The sequence below is a fragment of the Furipterus horrens genome, unplaced genomic scaffold (assembly GCF_987537825.1).
Source record: "Furipterus horrens unplaced genomic scaffold, mFurHor1.1.pri manual_scaffold_17, whole genome shotgun sequence".
Classification (NCBI taxonomy): Eukaryota; Metazoa; Chordata; class Mammalia; order Chiroptera; family Furipteridae; genus Furipterus; species Furipterus horrens.
In genome coordinates, this window is record NW_028327187.1 from 11,067,718 (window position 1) to 11,087,164 (window position 19,447).

The 19,447-nt window shown below is 37.8% G+C and overlaps 1 protein-coding gene across 1 annotated transcript in view; it reads right to left on the reverse strand.

The window, feature by feature from the left end:
- The window catches only part of TEX11 (testis expressed 11), a 118,589-nt gene that overhangs the window by 72,134 nt on the left and 27,008 nt on the right, over positions 1-19,447 (reverse strand). The window contains exons 6-9 of the mRNA XM_090264013.1: positions 16,309-16,389; positions 16,097-16,216; positions 10,984-11,064; positions 1,312-1,397 (exon numbers count right to left, since the gene is read on the reverse strand). Coding sequence (XP_090120139.1) covers positions 1,312-1,397; positions 10,984-11,064; positions 16,097-16,216; positions 16,309-16,389 — 368 coding nt within the window. The remainder of the gene's footprint in view (positions 1-1,311; positions 1,398-10,983; positions 11,065-16,096; positions 16,217-16,308; positions 16,390-19,447) is intronic.

Consider the following 19,447-nt stretch of genomic DNA (forward strand, 5'->3'; position numbering starts at 1 on the left):
AAAAGACCTAGAACTAGCAAACTGAGTTTTCAGCCGCTTGCTAACAAGGATACTATAATGCTGGCCTAGTCACTGTAAGTCTAGCTCGTAGGTGTCTCTTTTGGTACATTAAACCTTCTACGCCCAGTTTTTAAAATAACCAGTGAGGGTGGAACTTTTGTAATGGCGGTATATGGAGTTCTTAGACCCTCTCCCCAGGGAAACAAGCATTTTCCTGGGAAAACCATTACAATAAATGACCATTTAAAGTCTCTGGGAATTGTCTTAAGGGTCTATACAAGTAAAAAATATTTGTTCAAAGCAACAACAACAACTGGATCTCAAAACAGCGCGCGAGTCTGTGGTATTTGAGCTTCTCCCTCCTATCCACAGCTGCTGCTGACAGAAGCTACCAAGATCCATGCTGTGAAGAAGGTGGGAATTCTCTTTACCTCCAGCTCCCAGACTCTTAGTCTACGGTTTCACCTTGAGAGGGGCAACAATGAAAGAACTGGGTCCTTCTTCACCCAGTTCTCACTCTTAGGGTAAGAGCTCTACCTCAGGTTAACAGATTAAGAATACTAGACCCTAGTTGCCTACACCCAGGCTGGCTTCTGGGACAGAGCTTCCATGCTAATAAGATGTGGGGCACCCATCTCCTCACACATAAAGGGTGTCACTCCAGGAGAAGCATGCCATTTCCTGCCCCCAAGTCCAGTAGTGTGGCACAGAGATTCTGCCCGGGGGGGGGAAAGCAGACAATAAAGTGGAAGAGTTCAGCATCTCTGCATGAAGGGACTAATTTTATTTAGAACAAAGCAGATGTTCCTGACAAAGGGGCTTTCTCAAAAACAATGGAAATCTTCTTGATGAGCAATGAAGAGGGGACTAGTAGCTTCATAAAAGTAGCAACAAGTGAAATTTTTTAAAAAAGGTCAGAAGCTTAACAGAGGGAAGATAGCCAACAACAATCCAGGGGTCACACTCATCCTTGAGGATACAGAAGATTACACATAGGTACTTGGCTACACCTACTCAGGAGTCATCAGAGGGTGATGTGGGGAAGACCAAAAAGCATTCCTCAAGAAAATACACAAGGGAAGAATGAAAAGAGAGCACATTTTTATGTCATATTAAGAGTAGAATACATTTTTCTATCACTGGCAACATGTAAGAATGATAAACAATACATGTTAAAGGAGCAAATAAATTTAGCACATTGGCTTCTGAAGTCAAAGAATTTTCAAACTGCCAAAGTACCATATAGTAAGTATTAACTAAACTTTATGATAATATTCTTGAATTTACATTCATTATTTTTGTTTATATTACCTAAGCCAGTAACAACCTTCTTCATATTTACGCTGAATGTGGCATTCTACTCCGAAGTTGTAACAGAGAATGAGAAGATAGTTGACCTGCAATAAAAAAAATATGTCATATTCATGATTTCCTTAACATTAAAACATCTATGGAGCCCTGACCGCTGTGGCTCAGTGGGTTGGATGTCGTCCCGCAAACCAAAAGGTCACTGGTTAGATTCCTGGACAGGGCACATGCCTGGGCCGCAGGCCAGGTCCCGGGTTGGAAGTGCATTTGAGAGGCAACTGATTGATGTTTCCCTTGCACACTGATGTTTCTCTCCCTCCCTTTCTCCCTCCCCTCCCATACTCTAAAAATAAATAAATAAAACCTTAAAAAATATATGCACAGAGATCATACTGGGCTCCGGTAAAGATGGCGGCAAAGGTAAGTGTGGTATTCGTATCCTTCTACAACCATATCAAAATTACAATTTAACTGCAGAACCACCATGATTCAGAATCACCTGAAATCTAGCTGAGTAGAAATCCTATTACTAAAGAGATACAAAAGAAGCCACACTGAAACTGGTGAGTGGGGCAGTCATGAACAGGCTGGTCCCACAGCCACGTGTGGCAGTTAAAAATTGGGAGGAATATCTTGGCTGTGGAGGCCCTCCTGGAGGAGGGAGGCATCCCAGCCCCAGTCCAGGCGCCCCTGACAAGGGTTCCAGTGCCAGGAAGAGAACTCCCCATATCTTCTGGCTGTGAAAACCAGTGGGGATTCCTTTGCTTAGTCCTTCCCCCATGGAGCCAGCAGGCAGGCAAAGTACCTGCATTTCCATCAACCTGGCTGTTCACCCTGCCCTGGTGACTCCCTGAAGCCTTGTCCTACCCAACTTTCAGGCTCTCCCAAGCTGCTTCCCGTGGCTTTTCCATACCAACAGCCTGCATTGGCTCTTGCTGCACACTTTTCTAAAATCTCTCTAAGGTCCACAAACCCCAAACAATAGCACCTGGTCTCAGTGTTACCCATACCTCTTGCTAAGCAGCCCCAAGCCCAGCACTAGCGGCAGCCAGCCTTGGTTCACAGCTTGGCTTCTTCTAGGCACCTCCAAGTCCAGCCCAATTGACAGCCTTCTGCATATCACTCTGTAGCTTATGCCAGGTGGCTCCAGGAAGGGCACAGGTGGTGGCTGATTTTGACCTGCACCTCCCAGGAGGTGCCAGAGCCAGCAAACCTGGTAGACAGCTTCAGGCCATGCAGGGAACCATCCAACCATCTCCACAAGTGACACAGTCAAGGGACAAATTCAGCAGGCACCAAAGTCTCACTAAAGGTTCCTGCTCTGTGGGGTTAGCACCTGCACAGCAGAGGCAGTCAGGGCCAGTCCTTGCAACTGATCAATCTGTGGGCAAGTCCCTCCCATTGACATGCCAATGGCAATCAAGGCTCAATTACAAGAGTGTGCACATAGCCCATGTGGAGGAACACACCTGGAATGCACAGCTCAGGTGGCTGAGGAGGCTGTGCCACTGGACCCTAGAGGACACCTACTACACAAGGCCACTCTACCAAGACAGAGAGACGTAGCAGCTCTACCTCATGCATAGAAACACAGGGAGGCTGCCAAAGTGAGGAGACAAAGAAACACAGCCCAAATGAAAGAGCAGAACAAAACTCCAGAAAAACAACTAAATAAAATGGAAACAAGGTTTTTTATTTTTAATTAACCAGATGCAGAATTCAAAATACTGGTTATAAGGATGCTCAGTGAACTTAGCGTAAAGGAAAAGTAAAGGAACTTAGTGAGAACTGCAACAAAGAGATAGGAAACATAAAAAGTGGAAACAGAAAACATAAAAAGTCAAAAATAAAGAACACAGTAACTGAAATGAAGAATACATCACAGGGAATCAACAGTAGAGGAGATGAAGCAGAGGAGCAAATCAATGATTTGGAAAATAAGGAAGCTGAAAATACCCAATCAGAACAGCAAACAGAAAAAAGAAACTAAAATCTGAGGATAGTTTAATGAGCTTCTAGGAAAACTTCAAGAGTAAGAGCATCTGCATCATGGGGGCGCTGAAAGGAGAACAGAACAAAAAACTGAAAACCTATTTGAAAAAGAAATAAAGCAAAATTTCCCTAGCCTGGTGAAGGAAATAAACATACAAGTCCAGGAAGGATGGAGAGTCCCAAACAAGGTGAAGCCAGAGAGGCCCACACCAAGACACGTCATAATTAAAATGCCAAAGGTGAAAGATAAAGAGAGAATCTCAAAAGCAGCAAGAGAAAAGCAGAGGGTTACCTACACAGGGGTGCCTATAAGACTATCAGCTGATTTCTCAAAAGAAACTTTGCAGGCAAGAAGGGACTGGCAAGAAGTATTTAGTGTGATGAAAGGCAAGGACCTACAATCAAGCTTACTCTATCCGACAAAGCTATCATTTAGAATGGAAGGGCAGATAAAGTGCTTCCCAGACAAGAGAAAGCTAAAGGAATTCATCACAACCAAACCAGTATTACAATAAATGTGAAAGGATCATCTTTAAGAAGGAAAAAAGGAGGCAACCAATCGATGTTTGTCTCTCACATGAATGTTTTTTTCTCTCTCCCCCTCCTTCCCTTCCTCCCCACCTCCTCTCTCGCTCTCTCTCCCTTCCTCTCTTTCTAAAATCAATAAACATATCCTTAGGTGAGGATTAAAAAATATAGGAATAATAAAATGGCAATAAATACATATCAACAATTACTGGAAGTGCAAATGGATTAAATGCTCCAATCAAAAGACAAACAGTAGCTGAATGGATAATAAAACAAGACTCTTACATATGCTGTCTACAAAAGACTCACTTCAGATCAAAAGACAGTGAAAGTAAAGGTATGGGAAAAGATATTTCAAGAAAATGAAAAAAAAAAAAAAAAAAAAAAAGCTGGGGTAGCAATAATACTTACACCAGACAAAACAGACTTTAAAATAAAAGGCATAACAAGAGGGAATGTAAGATCCAGCAATTCCGCTTCTGGGCATTTATCTGAAGAAACCCAAAACACTACATTGAAAACACATGTGCATTCATATGTTCACTGCAGCATTATTTACAACAGTCAAGATATGGAAGCATCCTAAGTATCTGTCCATAAATGAATGGATAAAGAAGTGGTGCATATACTATACAGTGGACTATGACTGAGATATAAAAAAGAATGAAATCTTGCCACCTGCAACAACATGGATGGATGTAGAGGGTATTTTGCTGAGTGAAGTAAGTCAGACAAAGAAAGAAAATGCCATATAATTTCACTTATATGTGGAATCAAAAAAAACAAAAGAAACAAGCAGACCGGAAACTGACTCATAAATACAGAGAACATTTTGACGGCTGCCAGATGGGAAGGGGTTGGGAGTATGGGAGAAATAGGTGAAGGAATTAAGAAGTACAAACTGGTAGTTATAGAATAGCATAGGGATGTAAGGACAGCATAGGAAATATACTCACTATTGTAATAACTACATATGTGTCAGATGCGTACTAGATTTATCAGGGTGATCACTTCATAGGTTATATAAATGTCTAATCACTGGGTATACTCCTGAAACTAATATAATAGTTTGTCAACTAATAGTGCACTAATAGTGCATCAACTATAATTGAAAAATAAAAAATATTAATTAAAAAAGACAAGATCATACTGGATTAGGGTGACCCAAAATCCCATGACTGGTGTCCTTATTAATAAAGCCATATGACATGACATCTACAAAGCATCCAATAAAGAAAGAAAAACCAAAAAACAAAAAAGCACGTGAAGACGCACAGGGGAGCCTGCCTTGTGAAGACAGGGGCAGAGACTGGAGTGACGACACATCTGCAAACCAAAGAATGCCAAAGATTGCCCAGATGCTGGAAGAGGCTGAGAATAATTCTTTCCTAGAGCCATCAGAGGGCGCATGGCCCTGCGGACACCTTGACTTCAGTCTGCAAGCCTCCAGAACTGTGAGAGAATCAATTTCTATTTTTTAAATAAAAAGAAATCCAGTATGGCTACATAATTAGTGTGTCCAATTATAATAGCAGTTCAGTGTCTTTAAGACATACTTAAAGTGTTCTGTACATCACAATAACCCACTCTTCCTTATCAAAACTTCTCTATTTATTTAAAGAAGAGCTACAAAATATTCAGGTTGGGACATTAAATATATATGAAAAAGTACTCATATATTACTAATAAACTGAAAAGTCCTTTAATAACAGGAACTGGAAAATTTAATCACTTCCCAGCAAAAGAACAGGCTAAAATGCTTCTGTAGGTTGTCAGATTCAGTAAAAGGCTTTAGATTACAGAATATATTCAAACCCAAAAAAATTCACCATTGAAGAAGAAAAAATTATTTTTTTCCAAAATTAAGACAACTTCAAAAAATTCTAAAGTTCTGAAATGTGTCCAAAGCACTTTTTTAGTAGTAAGACTTACTTAGAAAGAATTAGTTTAATGGACCCTCTTTAACAACAAAAATTTTCTTCACATAAATTACCACTACAATAAAACTAGGAATAAGTATGTGAATTGAATAGTGCCATAGGGAAATAGTCTTTTATGAGTTAATCAGCATCTCAGTCTCTGCATCAATGCCATATCTTAAAGAATTTTCATCTGTCAAAATACTGGCAAATGGCATAGGAGAAAAATTTATTTCTAACAATTTGTTCAAATACCCACTTCAGGAACCATCTATCCAGAATCTGATTACACCCATATAAAGGAGTCCTTTACAAGTTTTACCTCAGTGAGACTACAGAAGCAGATCGCCACTTAGGAATCTGAGATCTGAGGCAAGTTATTCATAACTAATATGTAAAGACCTGTCTTGTTTCAAAAAAGGTTCCCTTTGAATTTACAATACATTCAGAAGTTCAATATGCATGCCCGAGCACATCAGAACTAGTGTATATTTAAATCTAAAATAAAGGATAGTTTTGATAATGTAGGTCTGGCAAAAATCCAGAAGTATTTATATGCATTCTTGACATTTCAGTGGGAAAAGCTTAACTAGTTATATGCCCCAGAACCCATAGGTTCACACAGGGACACACCGATTATGTAGTTATACTGGAATTATGCAGCCTACATCCACTTGCTGCAGAGAGGCCTGCAACTAATTGTACAGAGGAAAATGGAAAATAAAGCTTTTGATGAACATTTAAGTGTACTGAATTTTTATTCAATTTCCTCAGTATTTGTCTCTGCCCTCACAATCTCTGCAAGTATACCTACATTAAATGCTACTTCCTAGGTTAGAAAAGGATGTACAATAATAAACTTATGAGAACAAACCTACAAACTACTGAAATATGTTTCAAGGGACCCACAGCATATTTTCAATGTAATGACCAAAGAAAATCTTTTGACTACCAATACTCCCCATTCACTCATTCATTAATACATTGAATAACAAATATTTACTAAGCATTTCCTAACTATTAGGCACATCAGTAAACAAAACATAAAAATCTCTGTCCCCGTGAAACGTTTCTAATGGGGTAGGAAGTGTTAAGATTGATAAAAATATCCCTTTCAAAAATATGTTCCTAGTCTTTCTATGAAGTGCTAACATCTCACTTGGCAAGCAATACACAATGGAAATAAAAATACAAAGTTATATCTCTAAGTCTATCATATATTGGTTTTTACTAATGCATTATGGGATCCCCAGGACCCATGGGATCTCTAGAACCTCCAGCTACTGCTACATCCCCAGGCCCAGAAAGGACAGCTCCAACCAAATACCTACTTTACAATAAGATTATATAGAATGAGACTGATCACTAACTTTCCACTGTTACAAGGCTTTTTATTTTTAATTAACTAGATAACTTCATTTTCCACAAATTATGTAAATTCTGCTATTATTTTTTCAATCCCGAATTCCAAACTATTTTTGTGTGATTTTGTTGTCTTTTAAACATTTATAAGTTCAATTATAAGAGCGTAGTAATAACTGAATAACAACTGTCTGGCTTTCTTCCTAAATGGCTTTAAGACAGTTACCTCCTAATCCCTCCATTAACCAGCTTTCTCTAATTCTCAGATTATCTCAGTAATAATCAACAATATGCCATTAGTTATTTCTCCTGATGCTCTAAGATATAATTTTCAAAACACTTTATTTGCCTCTGAACAATAAACATTACCCTCTGCCTTCAAGTCAACACCTTACAGTAATCCCTAATCTAGTCTTGGGATATAGGAAGGAAAAACAAACAAACAAACAAACAAAAGAGCTGGTTTACTTAACTAATTAATTCCTTGTAAAACACTATGTTAGGCCCTGGCTTGGTAGTTCAGTTGGTTAAGAGTGTCATTCCATACTCCAAGGTTGCAGGTTCAATCCCGGGTCAGGGCACAAACAAGCAGCAACCAATGAATGCATAAATAGTGGAACAACAAAATCAATGTCTCTTCCTCAATCTCTCCCGTTCTCTCTCTCTCTCTTAAAAAAACCCACTATGTTAGCACTTCTCCAACCTTTACCTGATATTTCCTGTCATTATCAGATTTCCTGTTCTGTATTTTCAGGTCCCTTGTCTAAACCTTAAGCACATAAAAAACACCCTACTTTCATTGACCTTTAGAATTAACATCACGACTTTGCTAAGTTTAGTCCTATCAACCAAATGAAATAACTCTTAACTCTCTGGACTTCAAGGTCTTTTACCACCATGATGAAGGCATAATTACTCTTCTGTTATATATCCTATGTCCTCTAATTCATCTCTTTCCACTCTCTGTGCATTTCCTTTTCCCTTTATCAGCTCTAACACTGCACAAGACCAAAAGTTTTCTTTCCCTACACACCACCTAAGAATCTCCCGTCATATCTTTCAATACAGAATTCAATGTCCATTAACTCTACAAAGCATATTAAAGAAAGTCCTCTGTCCTCTAGTAATTTATAATGTGAAATAGATAGCAACAGAGCTAAAAGAGACAGTAAAAACATGCAAATGCAAACAATCTGAGAAATTGTATAGATAAAATTATTAGACTAAGAGAACTTAGAGAAGTTCCTGGATATTAAATAAGCATTTATAAACAACCATATCTTTATGTACCAATGACAAAAAATCCAAAAATATAATCTGTTAAGCCCTGGCTGGGCGGCTCAGTGGTTGGAGCATTATCCTGTGCACCAAAAAGGTTGCGAGTTTGATCCCTGGTCAAGGCATATACCTAGGCTGTGGGTTCGATCCCCAGTTGGGGCACATGCAGGAGGCAATGGATCGGTATTTCTCACTCTCTTTTTCCCTTCTCCTCTCTCTAAAATCAATAAAAAGCATATCCTTGAGTGCCTGGCCTCTGGCAATTGCTTGAAGCTACAAGCAATCCACACTTTGTGGCTGTTTCTGCAGGGCCTGGCTGCACACGGAAAGGTCCAAGCTGAACTCCAAGGCTGGCTTTTACCAGCACCCAGCCTGAGGGTGGGCCAGCAAACATCCCAAGGCACCCCAGGATCCCTCTTCTCCTGCCTCTGCCTGCCACTTCTGTGATTTTTCTGGCCCAAATCCATAACCTGGTCTAATCACGAAGAAACTCTTAACACCCAAATTAAGGCCAGAGAAGTTGGGGAAATTGTGTTTAAGAGTACAAATGTGAAACTATAGTAGATAAATAAATTCTGGAGATCTAATGCACAACATAGTCAATAGTCCTGTATTATAAATTTCAAAATTGCTAGGAGGCTAGATCTTAACTGTTCTCAACACACACACACACACACACACACACACACACTCTCATAAAAAATGACCTGTGACCTGGTAAAGGTATTAGTTAGCTAATGCTACTGCAATAATCACATTGCAATATACAACTTTATCAAGCCAACACATCATACACCTCAAACTTGCACAATGTTATATGGCCAATTAAATCTTAATAAAAAATTTTTGAATTAAAATTAATTAAGTCATGTTCTACAAAAGGTCTCTGACCTTCAAAACTGCCAAGGTTATGAAAGTCAATGCAAGAGTGAGGAAGTTTCCAGATAAAAAGAAACTAGAGACCAAGTACAATCCTAGATTGAACCTGTTTTGTATAAAGGACAGTACTGGGAAACTCAAATGGGTTCTCTGGGGAAAGGGTATACAGTACTTCTTTGAACTATTCTTGGAACATTTTTGTAAATATGAAATTGCTTTAAAATTTTTACAGCTGAGAATAATACCTAGCATATAATTGGCAATATATAAATATTTACTAAATTAAGTTCTACATTATAACAGAATTTTGGGGGAAAATAAGATCAGTCTCCTAAACATCCTAGTATATCTTTGTTACCAATTCCCTCTGTGGTATTAAACATGAAGTAGGCATGGGCACTGCAATGGGGGAGAAAGAATAGAAAAGAGAGATAAAGTGGAAAAATAAAATCTTATTAACTCTCAAAATTTGATGAGATACAGTCTGGGAAGCAGGCTTTATTTATCCTATCGATTATCTCACACCTCCAAATCCCAATATAGAAAATACTATGGCAGTGATATTAACTGCTTGTCAACATTTCCAGCAAAGAAATGAACATATTTTTTTTCTTTCTTTTATCACATAGCATAAAATATGGAGGAAATCCTATCAAATGGTTTAACAATAAAGGGAAAGCAAAGAAATTTGAAGAAATAACCCACATTTATTTTTAAACACCCTTTCTAGTATAAGAGGGAGGACCCCCCCCGCAAAAAAAAAAAAAAAGAAAAAGAAAAACTGTAATTACCTTCTGGAGGGCAGGCCCCTTGCAGTACAGGCTTCCCCCGCTAGGTGAGTGTTCTAGGAGCCCATCTGTATCAGTGTACCAGCTGGCATTCTTGTGAGAGGCTGTACTCAGACTCAGTGAATTTTTTTTGAAGACTCTTTCAACATGTTTGCCCATTTCATGATGGGTATTTACAAATGCACCTGACCACACTGCACTGAGTGTTCAGCAGTTTTTGACCAAAACGGCATGACTCCCCTGTCCCACCCTCCCTATTCACCCGATCTCGCCTCAAGCAATTATTGGTGGCTCCCCAGATGAAAAAAGTCCTCAATGGGAAACATTTTGCCAATGTGGAAGAGGTGAAACAAAAAAACGGCAAAAGCACTAAAAGGCATCAAAATTGATGAGTTCAAAAACTGTTTTGAGCAGTGAAAAAACATCTCGGTAGGTGTATCGCATCAAATGGAGGTTACTTTGAAGGTGACTGAAGTTTAAACATGTAAGAATTAAAGACACAATTTTTAAAAAATAAATTCCGTTTTTTGGGTTCCCCCCTCATACAACAAATGAAGCAAAATATTCCAAAGATCAGCTAAGTAGAACTGATTTCAATATAATCTCTAGAGGGTTGCATAAATTAGCAGTAATTCTTCCTAAAACTTGACATATTTTCGAACTCTTCTAAGGTTAAATGCAGAACCCTGGCTGGTGTGGCTCAGTGGAATGAGCACCGGCCTGCGAACCAAAGGGTCACTGGCTCGATTCCCAGTTCTGACTGGGTTGCAGCCCAGGTCTCTAGTTGGGGGCGCACAAGAGGCAACCACATATTGATATTTCTCTCCCTCTGTTTCTCCCTCCCTTCACCTCTCTCTAAAAAAATAATAATAAAATAAAATAAAAATAAGTGTCTTTAAAAAAAGAATAAATGCAGAAATTTCACTCACCATTTTAGGAAATCTGCCCAACATATCTCTGCAGCGCATTACACATGCAGATGCTCTTTGAAAATTCCCTTGACTAACAGCCTGGGAAAATGAAAAATGTCAACAATTAGTTAAAATGAAATAACAAGCTATATTGTCTACAAGTCAATTTTAACATATTTTAACTGTTACTTAAAAACCTTAATTTGTTCTGTAATTCTTTTAGCAACACTAGTTAGTCTAGCTAAACATAATAACCAGCTCAAAGTACAGAGAAATAGGTGGCAAGAATCTTGGGTAAACCAAAATTGACACTGAATGACTGAAAGCCATTTACTTTTTCTGGAAATATCAAAACTGGTGCACAATCTTATGTTATTGTATTATGACATAATGCTGCTTCTAACAGATACTTCCTGGGTTTGACTAGGTCTTGTATTAGAGGAATTTGTAATGTTAAACAGCAGTCTTTTGTCCTAATACTGGCTCACAATAACCTCATAGTCTAAAGTGCTGTGAATGTCTGTTATTAAAGGCAGTTTAGTACAATCTCATCTTGGAGCCATTGAGTTACTCTGGTATTTATTATGTATAACCTTGAACCTTACGCTCTCACGGCTTCAATTTCCTCATGTATAAAATGAGAACACTGTACTAACTTATCTCTAATTTCTTTCAACAGTTTTATAATTTCCAGTGTACTAATCTGGCACTTCAGTGAAATTTATTCATAAGTATAATTCCTCAATAAAATTATCCCTATTTTCAAATGACATGATCTTGTACATAAAATATCCTCAGAAGTCCACAAAACTCTAATAAGTTCAGCCAGGTTACAGGGTCCAATATACAAAAATCTATTGTATGTCTATCTATTAACAATGAGTAAATAAAAAATGAAATTAAGAACTTAATTCCATTTAAATTAGCATCAAAAAACAAAATAATTGGGAATAAATTTAACAAAAGAACTGTAAGACTTGTACACCAACAACTACAAAAAACTTGAAAGAAATTAAAGGAGACCTAAATAAATGAAAATACATTCCATGTTCACATATCAGAAGACTTAATACTCTTTAAGATGGCAATACCCCCTAAATTGAACTACAGATTCAATACAATTCCCATCAAAATTCCAGCTGGCTTTTTTTGCAGAAATTGTTTTGCTGATCTTAAAATTTATGTGGAAATGTAAGGGACCCAGAATAGGCAAAACCATTTTGAAAAGAACAAGGTTGCAGGCTCACATTTTCCTATTTCAAAACTCACTACAAAGCTAGAGTAATCAAACTGTGGCACTGACATATAGATCAATGGAACAAAATAGAGAGCCCAGAAAGAAACCCACACCTTTATAGTAAATTAATACTCGACAGAGGAATCAAGCACATACAATGGGCCAAAGATAGTATATTCAATAAATGGTCCTGGGAAAAATTGGACAGATAAGCGCAGAAAAATAAAACTAGACTACCTTCTTACACCCCACACAAGAATAAATTCAGAATATTAGACCCAAGACCATAAAAATCCTAGAAGAAAACATAAGCAGTAAAACCTCGAACATTGCTTGTAGCAATATTTTATCTGATATATCTCCCCAGTCAAGGGAAACAAAAGAAAAAATGAACAAATGGGATTACATCAAACTAAAAAGTTTCTGCACAGCAAAGGAGACCATCAACAAAGTAAAGACAACCCACAGAATGGGAGAGCATATTCACTGGTACATCTGATAAGGGGTTAATATCCAAAATTTAAAAAGAACTTATAAAACTCAGCACCAAAAAAAAAAACAAAAACAAGTAACAATCCAATTAAAAAATGGGCAAAGGAGCTGAACAGACACTTCTCCAAAGAGGACATACAGAAGGCCAATACATATGAAAAGATGCTCAGCATCACTACTCATCAGAGAAATGCAAATTAAAACCACAGTGAGATACCACCTCACACCTGTCAGAATGACCATCAACAAATCAACAAACAAGTGCTGGCGAGGATGTGGAGAAAGGGGAACCCTAGTGCACTGCTGGTGGGAATGCAGACTGGTGCAGCCACTGTGGAAACAGTATGGAGATACCTCAAAAAAATTAAAAATGGAACTGCCTTTTGACCCAGCAATCCCATTTCTGGGAATAGCAGCATCAATTTTATCACAAAAGTTTAAGTATCATCTGGAGGCTGTCAAGTTCATGGTGGAGGTACAAGTTTTCCAAAATTCTAATTTTTACTTAAAAATTGAATTTTATCACTGAGAACAAACACTGTCAGTGCTTTCCTTGAAGTCACATTCTCACTTCACTCATTTTTATGAAAATGTCTGCTAAATACCCAAATCTGAATGAACACAATAAGCTGCCATTCTTTCGAGTAAAAACAGCATTCTGTGAAAACAGGAGTTAATTCAGCTCCCAAGTCAAACAATCACAGAAGGGTCTTTACTGAAGACAACCATCAGACCTCACTATGCACAAGTGTTCTCTTCCCTTTTCTTTACATAGAATATTAGAACAATATGTACTCAAACTTCAAGATTTCATAAAATCAATTATTTTTACTAATTCACAAAGGGTATTTTCAAGTAAAACTGGCGTTCTTTCTACTCCAAGTGTGTAGCAGTGAAGACACAATGACTACTAGGAAAGGGGGTGCCACTGTCTTGGATCATGTTAAAAGTGCCAGAAGTTTTACCTACCATTGCTTTTGGACCACCAGTACAAATGCCAGCATAGCCAAAACAAAAACAAAAAAAAAAAGACAAATAATGTCTTAGAATCATTATGAAAATAGTTTTGACAGCACAGCGACAAGAATGGACCGGGAGAGTACTAACTTCTTCTGCTGCTCCACCATCCACTTAGCCTTTAAACTCCTACAGTCTGTCTTCCACTTTTATCTTGCTACTAAAACTGCTTTCCATGGCCATTATCATCTTTCTAAATGCCAGGTCCAATAGTCCCTTCTTCCACTTCATTTTCCTTTATTTCTCTGAAGCACTGGCCACTGCTGATCATCTCACTGTCCTTGAAATGTTCTTCTCTTCTCACTGTTCTTGTCCTCCTTCATCTCTCATGTGTCACCTGCCTTTCTTTGCTTGCTCTTTTTACTACACCCTCCGCAACATGTAACTGCAGAATGAATCAGCTTTCTTTTTTTTTTTATCTTTTTTTTTCTATTACAGTTGTCTCAATTTCTCCCCTGTGCTCTCTACTGCCCCCCTCCTGCCAGCCAATCCCCACCCCATTGTCCATGTCTACTTCCCTGACTAGACCCTTCCCTTATTTCTCCCTTCTCTCCTTCCCTGCTCCCTTCTCTTTCCTGCCTCCAAGGACTGGCTGGTTCGGTCCTGCTCAGAGTGTAAATGCTTGCTTGTTTCCATTGCAGCATCTTCTATATCTACTTCCTTCTTATTGCTGCCACTGCAGTCCAGGCTCTCACCACTGCACGCTTACACCGTTCCTCCATTCTATTCACTTTTCCCACCCATCTAGACTGCTCTTCACTCCGTGCCACCTTACATCTTCCCCAAAACCTTCAACCACCCCAGTATCTTTAGGAGAACAAAAAAAGTGTTTTATCCAAGAGGTATATCGGGGCTTCTCAACTTGGCCCAACTTATTTCTCCAAAATTAGCCCTGGCACAAATACTTTCCTTCAAATAAACTGGCCATTCAACATTCCTTAAATAGGACATGTACATTTCTGCCTATGACTTTGCTCCTGCTCAAGCCTTTGCTCTGGCCTGGGATACCCTGTGCTCTTTCTTGACTTTTCTAAATCTATTCCTTCCTCCAAAGTCCAAATCATGTCCTAAGTCATTTTTTTTCTTCCCCTACCAACCCAGCCCACAATAATCTGCTCCTTCCCTTTTCTATATTCTTAGAGCACTTATCTAAACCAGTGTCACCCAATATTTCATATCTTATATACTACTATCACTCTTTTGGGGGGGCAAAGAAGTCATTGCGATAAATAGGAGAGCAGATTCAGGTACTAGGTACCATGCTACATGCTAATGATGTAAAAATTAATTTTTTTATGTTACTACTTTTTTAACTAATAGGAGACACAGTGGGCCAGAGCCCTTGGTATATTAAAGAAAGTAGGCTTTTCCACTTGGCTTGCATCTTTAGGATACCCTCCATGATAGTCTTTATGGATAAGTTCATGGCTCCTACCATCATTTGATCCTGCCAGCTTCTACAAATGGTCTTCCCATATTTAAGAGGGAAGGGAGCAAAAGGACAACAGATGACCCTTGCATCCACAGACAATATTTATAGCAGAAAGAGGCACTGCCAATGGGTAAGAGAAATGGGGAATCAGGAGAAACACCAGGATCTACAATCACTTCCACGGTGCTAAAAGATTACAGATGGATCATCTGTGCCACAAAGTTAAACAGAAGATTATCCATTACCTTGCTAGTGGATATAGAGATTGAGGAAAAGTAAATTATTAACAATTGTCATGAAGACCATGTCACCACCTTAGACAAAGTCTATGCCCCGCCTGATCTGTGCAACTCATTTGGTACTTATCTTTTCGTTTTTCCATTTTTAACAATGCATTTATAGCCTAACTTCCAAACTATCTTATAAATTTCTTGAGGAAAATAACTATACCTTACAACTCCACATACATATAGCACTGAACACTGTATGTAGATAATTTATCTGTACCACTCTTATGAAACTTATTTCTTTTTATCTTATATATACATTCTTTACCTTACCAAATAAACTATAATATCCCTGAGGATAAGATATGTGATTATTTGCATTTCCCTCCCCAACAAAGCCTAGCATAGTATTCTATAGAAAATATGAATTGTGTGAATAATTTAATACATAGTAAGTTTATAAAGCAATTATGTAACCAGTTCAATGGTAAATGTCTAAGAAATATAAAGCCTATACAGATCTCTAAGAATATTGAGACAGAGAAAACTCATTTATAAACACTACTGTAAACAGTAGTTCTTAAAGATGTCTTATGCCAAGCAGACATCAACAAAATGCACAGGCCAATGACACCTTACCTTATTCTAATATATTACATATCATCACTTCTTGATTTGCATATACAAAATGCCACACTGTGAGGTCCTGGAGACTATGATACTTACTGACTCTGCTTGGTAGGAAAACACTTTGAAAAGATCCTTCTCCACAGCACGCTTCTGCACATCTATCACTGGGTCGGCAGAGCAATTCTGCATTAATCTGTGATAAAATTGCTCCAGATCCTGAAAAATAAAACCACAATACTATGTAATAATGACAAACATCACAACTGTTATTAATAATTGCTACAGCTAAAAAATCAGTGGTAACATACCTCTACAGCAGACTGAAAATATTCATCAGCTGCCTCTCCATTTCCAACATCCAACCACTCTTTTCCTGTTTTTATATTCATCTGGAAGAGAGAAATTAGAAAAAAATTTTTAAATCACACCTTCTCCAGACTGGCTGAGGAGGGTTGGAGTGCATATTTCATTTTCTGTCCATATTTAGTAGTGTAATCCACAGAAAACAAGAGGGCAACAGTCAGCATTTATTAAGTTTTGTTTTCTGCTTTGAACTCTGTAGTTTAAGAGAAATAGTCTTAAGAAAAGCAATAATAAAAAATTAACAGACTTGAAAACACTTCTAAGGAAATATTAAAAGAAAATATTGGGATAATTTAGATAGAAAAATTCTGAAAACTTAATGCCTTACTTGAAGAAAGTTACACGAGAAGCATTAAACTATAAGTCAACACAGCTTGGTTCTAGTTTTAAATTATATCTCTAATAAAATTTTTATTAATCTAACAAACGTTTATTAAACATCTTTTAAATAACAGGCACCCTGAAGCTCACAGTATAGAAATAGACAGACAAGTAAACAAATAATTGATATGTGATATGCACAAATGCTATAGAAGCAAATAAGAACTGAATCAATATGAAGAACTGAGTACACACTACAGCGACCCTTTTACTATAAACTGCTAGAAATGCAGTGTATACTATAAACAGTGTATGTTGCATATTTTACTATAAGTTTACATATAGTATATATATACTATAATTTTAGTAAAATTTTTTATAAACTATAAATCTCTAGACATGATATATGTAATATTATATATATATTATATTATGTATATCATTTATTTATATATATGCTATTTCTAGGAATTTATATATATTCTTTATACATAAGAGAAAAGATATACATATTTCCTTATTCTATAAGAGTCCTGGAAAATAAGGGGAATTTTCAGTTGACCTAAGTTAATGAGGAACCTCTGAAAAGTAGAGAGCAAATGGGATGAGGCAAAAACTGTCATCCTAAAAATGCACAAAAGTAAAAAATGTGGAAACATTCTGGATGTGAACAGTAGGAGTATCAGGCGTCTGGCCTCCCCCAAACGGTATCTACCCCTCCCTCACCCAGGAAGAAACTGTGAGTACAATCACCTAGGCTGGAGAAAACCAGTTTCAGGTGGCTGACAACACAGGTCATCCAGACCTACCTCTCCATCAGTTGCTGGATTCAAGCTTTAGTAAATAGTGTGACACAATATTTACAGAAAACTATCAAGAAATCTCAAATCAAATATGAGCAACCATCACCAAACAGCTGAGGGAACAAATACCATGAAAGGACAACACACTCAACAACAGAAAAATAGCTGAGGAAACAGTATTAAGAGAGTAAGTAGATAGAAAATAAAAGAGAAATACACTATTATTATCCACAGAATTAAATAGTAGTCACAACCAATAAGATGCTCCTTTTAGTTTTCATTCTCTGAATCAACAAGGCTCACAGACTGAAAAGTAAAGACATCTTCTCCAAAATTGACGCAGAAGGACATAAAATTTTCATGTTAGTTTTAAAAGGTAGCCATCAGATAAGTAAAAATAGTATAATTAACAAAAAACAAAAGGGAGTAGGAGGAGGTAATATTAGGAAATAAGAGATAAATCTTCATCTATCATAGTAGGAAAATAGATCATATACAAGCTGATAAATCAAGATTTAATTGAGAATGATATTAGTAACATGATGGAGTGAAAACAGCTCTTGGTGTCTCCCCTTAAAATTACAAGGACAAATAGAATTGAACAAAGGATTCCCTGAGGAATCCACACATTGAGATACCAGAAGGTGGACGTTTTACAACAAGCAGGGGAGTCGGGAAGAGGGGAAGGACAGAGACAGGAGCTGCAGACACAGTCTGGTCCTCACCAAGGCCAACACAGAGAAAAGTTATAGGCCAATATCTCTGATGACCATGCATGCAAAAATCCTAATCAGAATACTAGCAAACTGAATACAACAATACATTAAAAAGATAATCTATCATGGTCAAATGGGGTTTTATTCCAGGGATGCAAGCATAGTTCAACAAACACAGATCAACCATTTGATACACCACACTGACAAAAAAATAAAATAAAAATTATATAATCATATCAATAATGCATAAAAAGCATTTGACAAGATATAACATCCACTTGTGATTAAAGCACTCAATAAAATGGTTATAGATAAAAGTACCTCAACATAATAAAGATCATATAAGATAAACACTCACCTAATACCATACTCAACAGAAAAACTTAAAGCTTTTTCTCTAAAATCAGGAACAAGACAAGGATACCCACACTCGCCACTGTTATTCAACAAAGTACTACAAGTCCAGAGCAATCAGGCAATGGAAAAAAAAAAAAGACATTCAGCCCTGACAGCATGACTCAGTTGGTTGAGCATTGTTCTACAAAACAAAAAGTTGCCAGTTGATTCTTGCCCTGCCTGGTGTGGCTCAGTGGACTGAGCGTCAGCCTGTGAACCAAAGGGTGGCCGGTTCAATTCCCAGTCAGAGCGCATGCCTGGGTTGTGGGTCAGGTCCCCACTTGGGGGCGCGTGAGAGGCAACCACACATTGATGTTTCTCTCCCTCTCTTTCTCCCTCCCTTCCACTCTCTCTAAAAATAAATAAATAAAATCTTTTAAAAAGTAATAAAAAATGGGCTGAGGACCTGAATAGCACTTCTCCAAAAAGGACATACAGATAAGCAATAGATATATGAAAAAAATACCAAACGTCTCTAATCACAGAGATGCAAAATAAACACACAATGAGATACCACATCGCACCTGAATGCTACCACCAATAAATCAACAAACAACAAGTGCTGGCGATGATGTGAAGAAAAGGGAATCCTCGTGCCCTGTTGGTGGGAATGCAGACCGGTGCAGCCGCTGTGGAAACAGTATGGAGTTTTCTCCAAAAATTAAAGATGGAACTGCCTTTTGACCCAGCAATCGCACTTCTGCGAATCTATCCTAAGGAACCCAAAACACCAATTTGAAAGAATAGATGCACCCCTATGTTCATAGCAGCATTATTTAAAACAGCCAAAATCAGGAAATAGCCCAAGTGCCCATCAGTAGATGAGAGGGAAAAAAATCCTGTGGTGC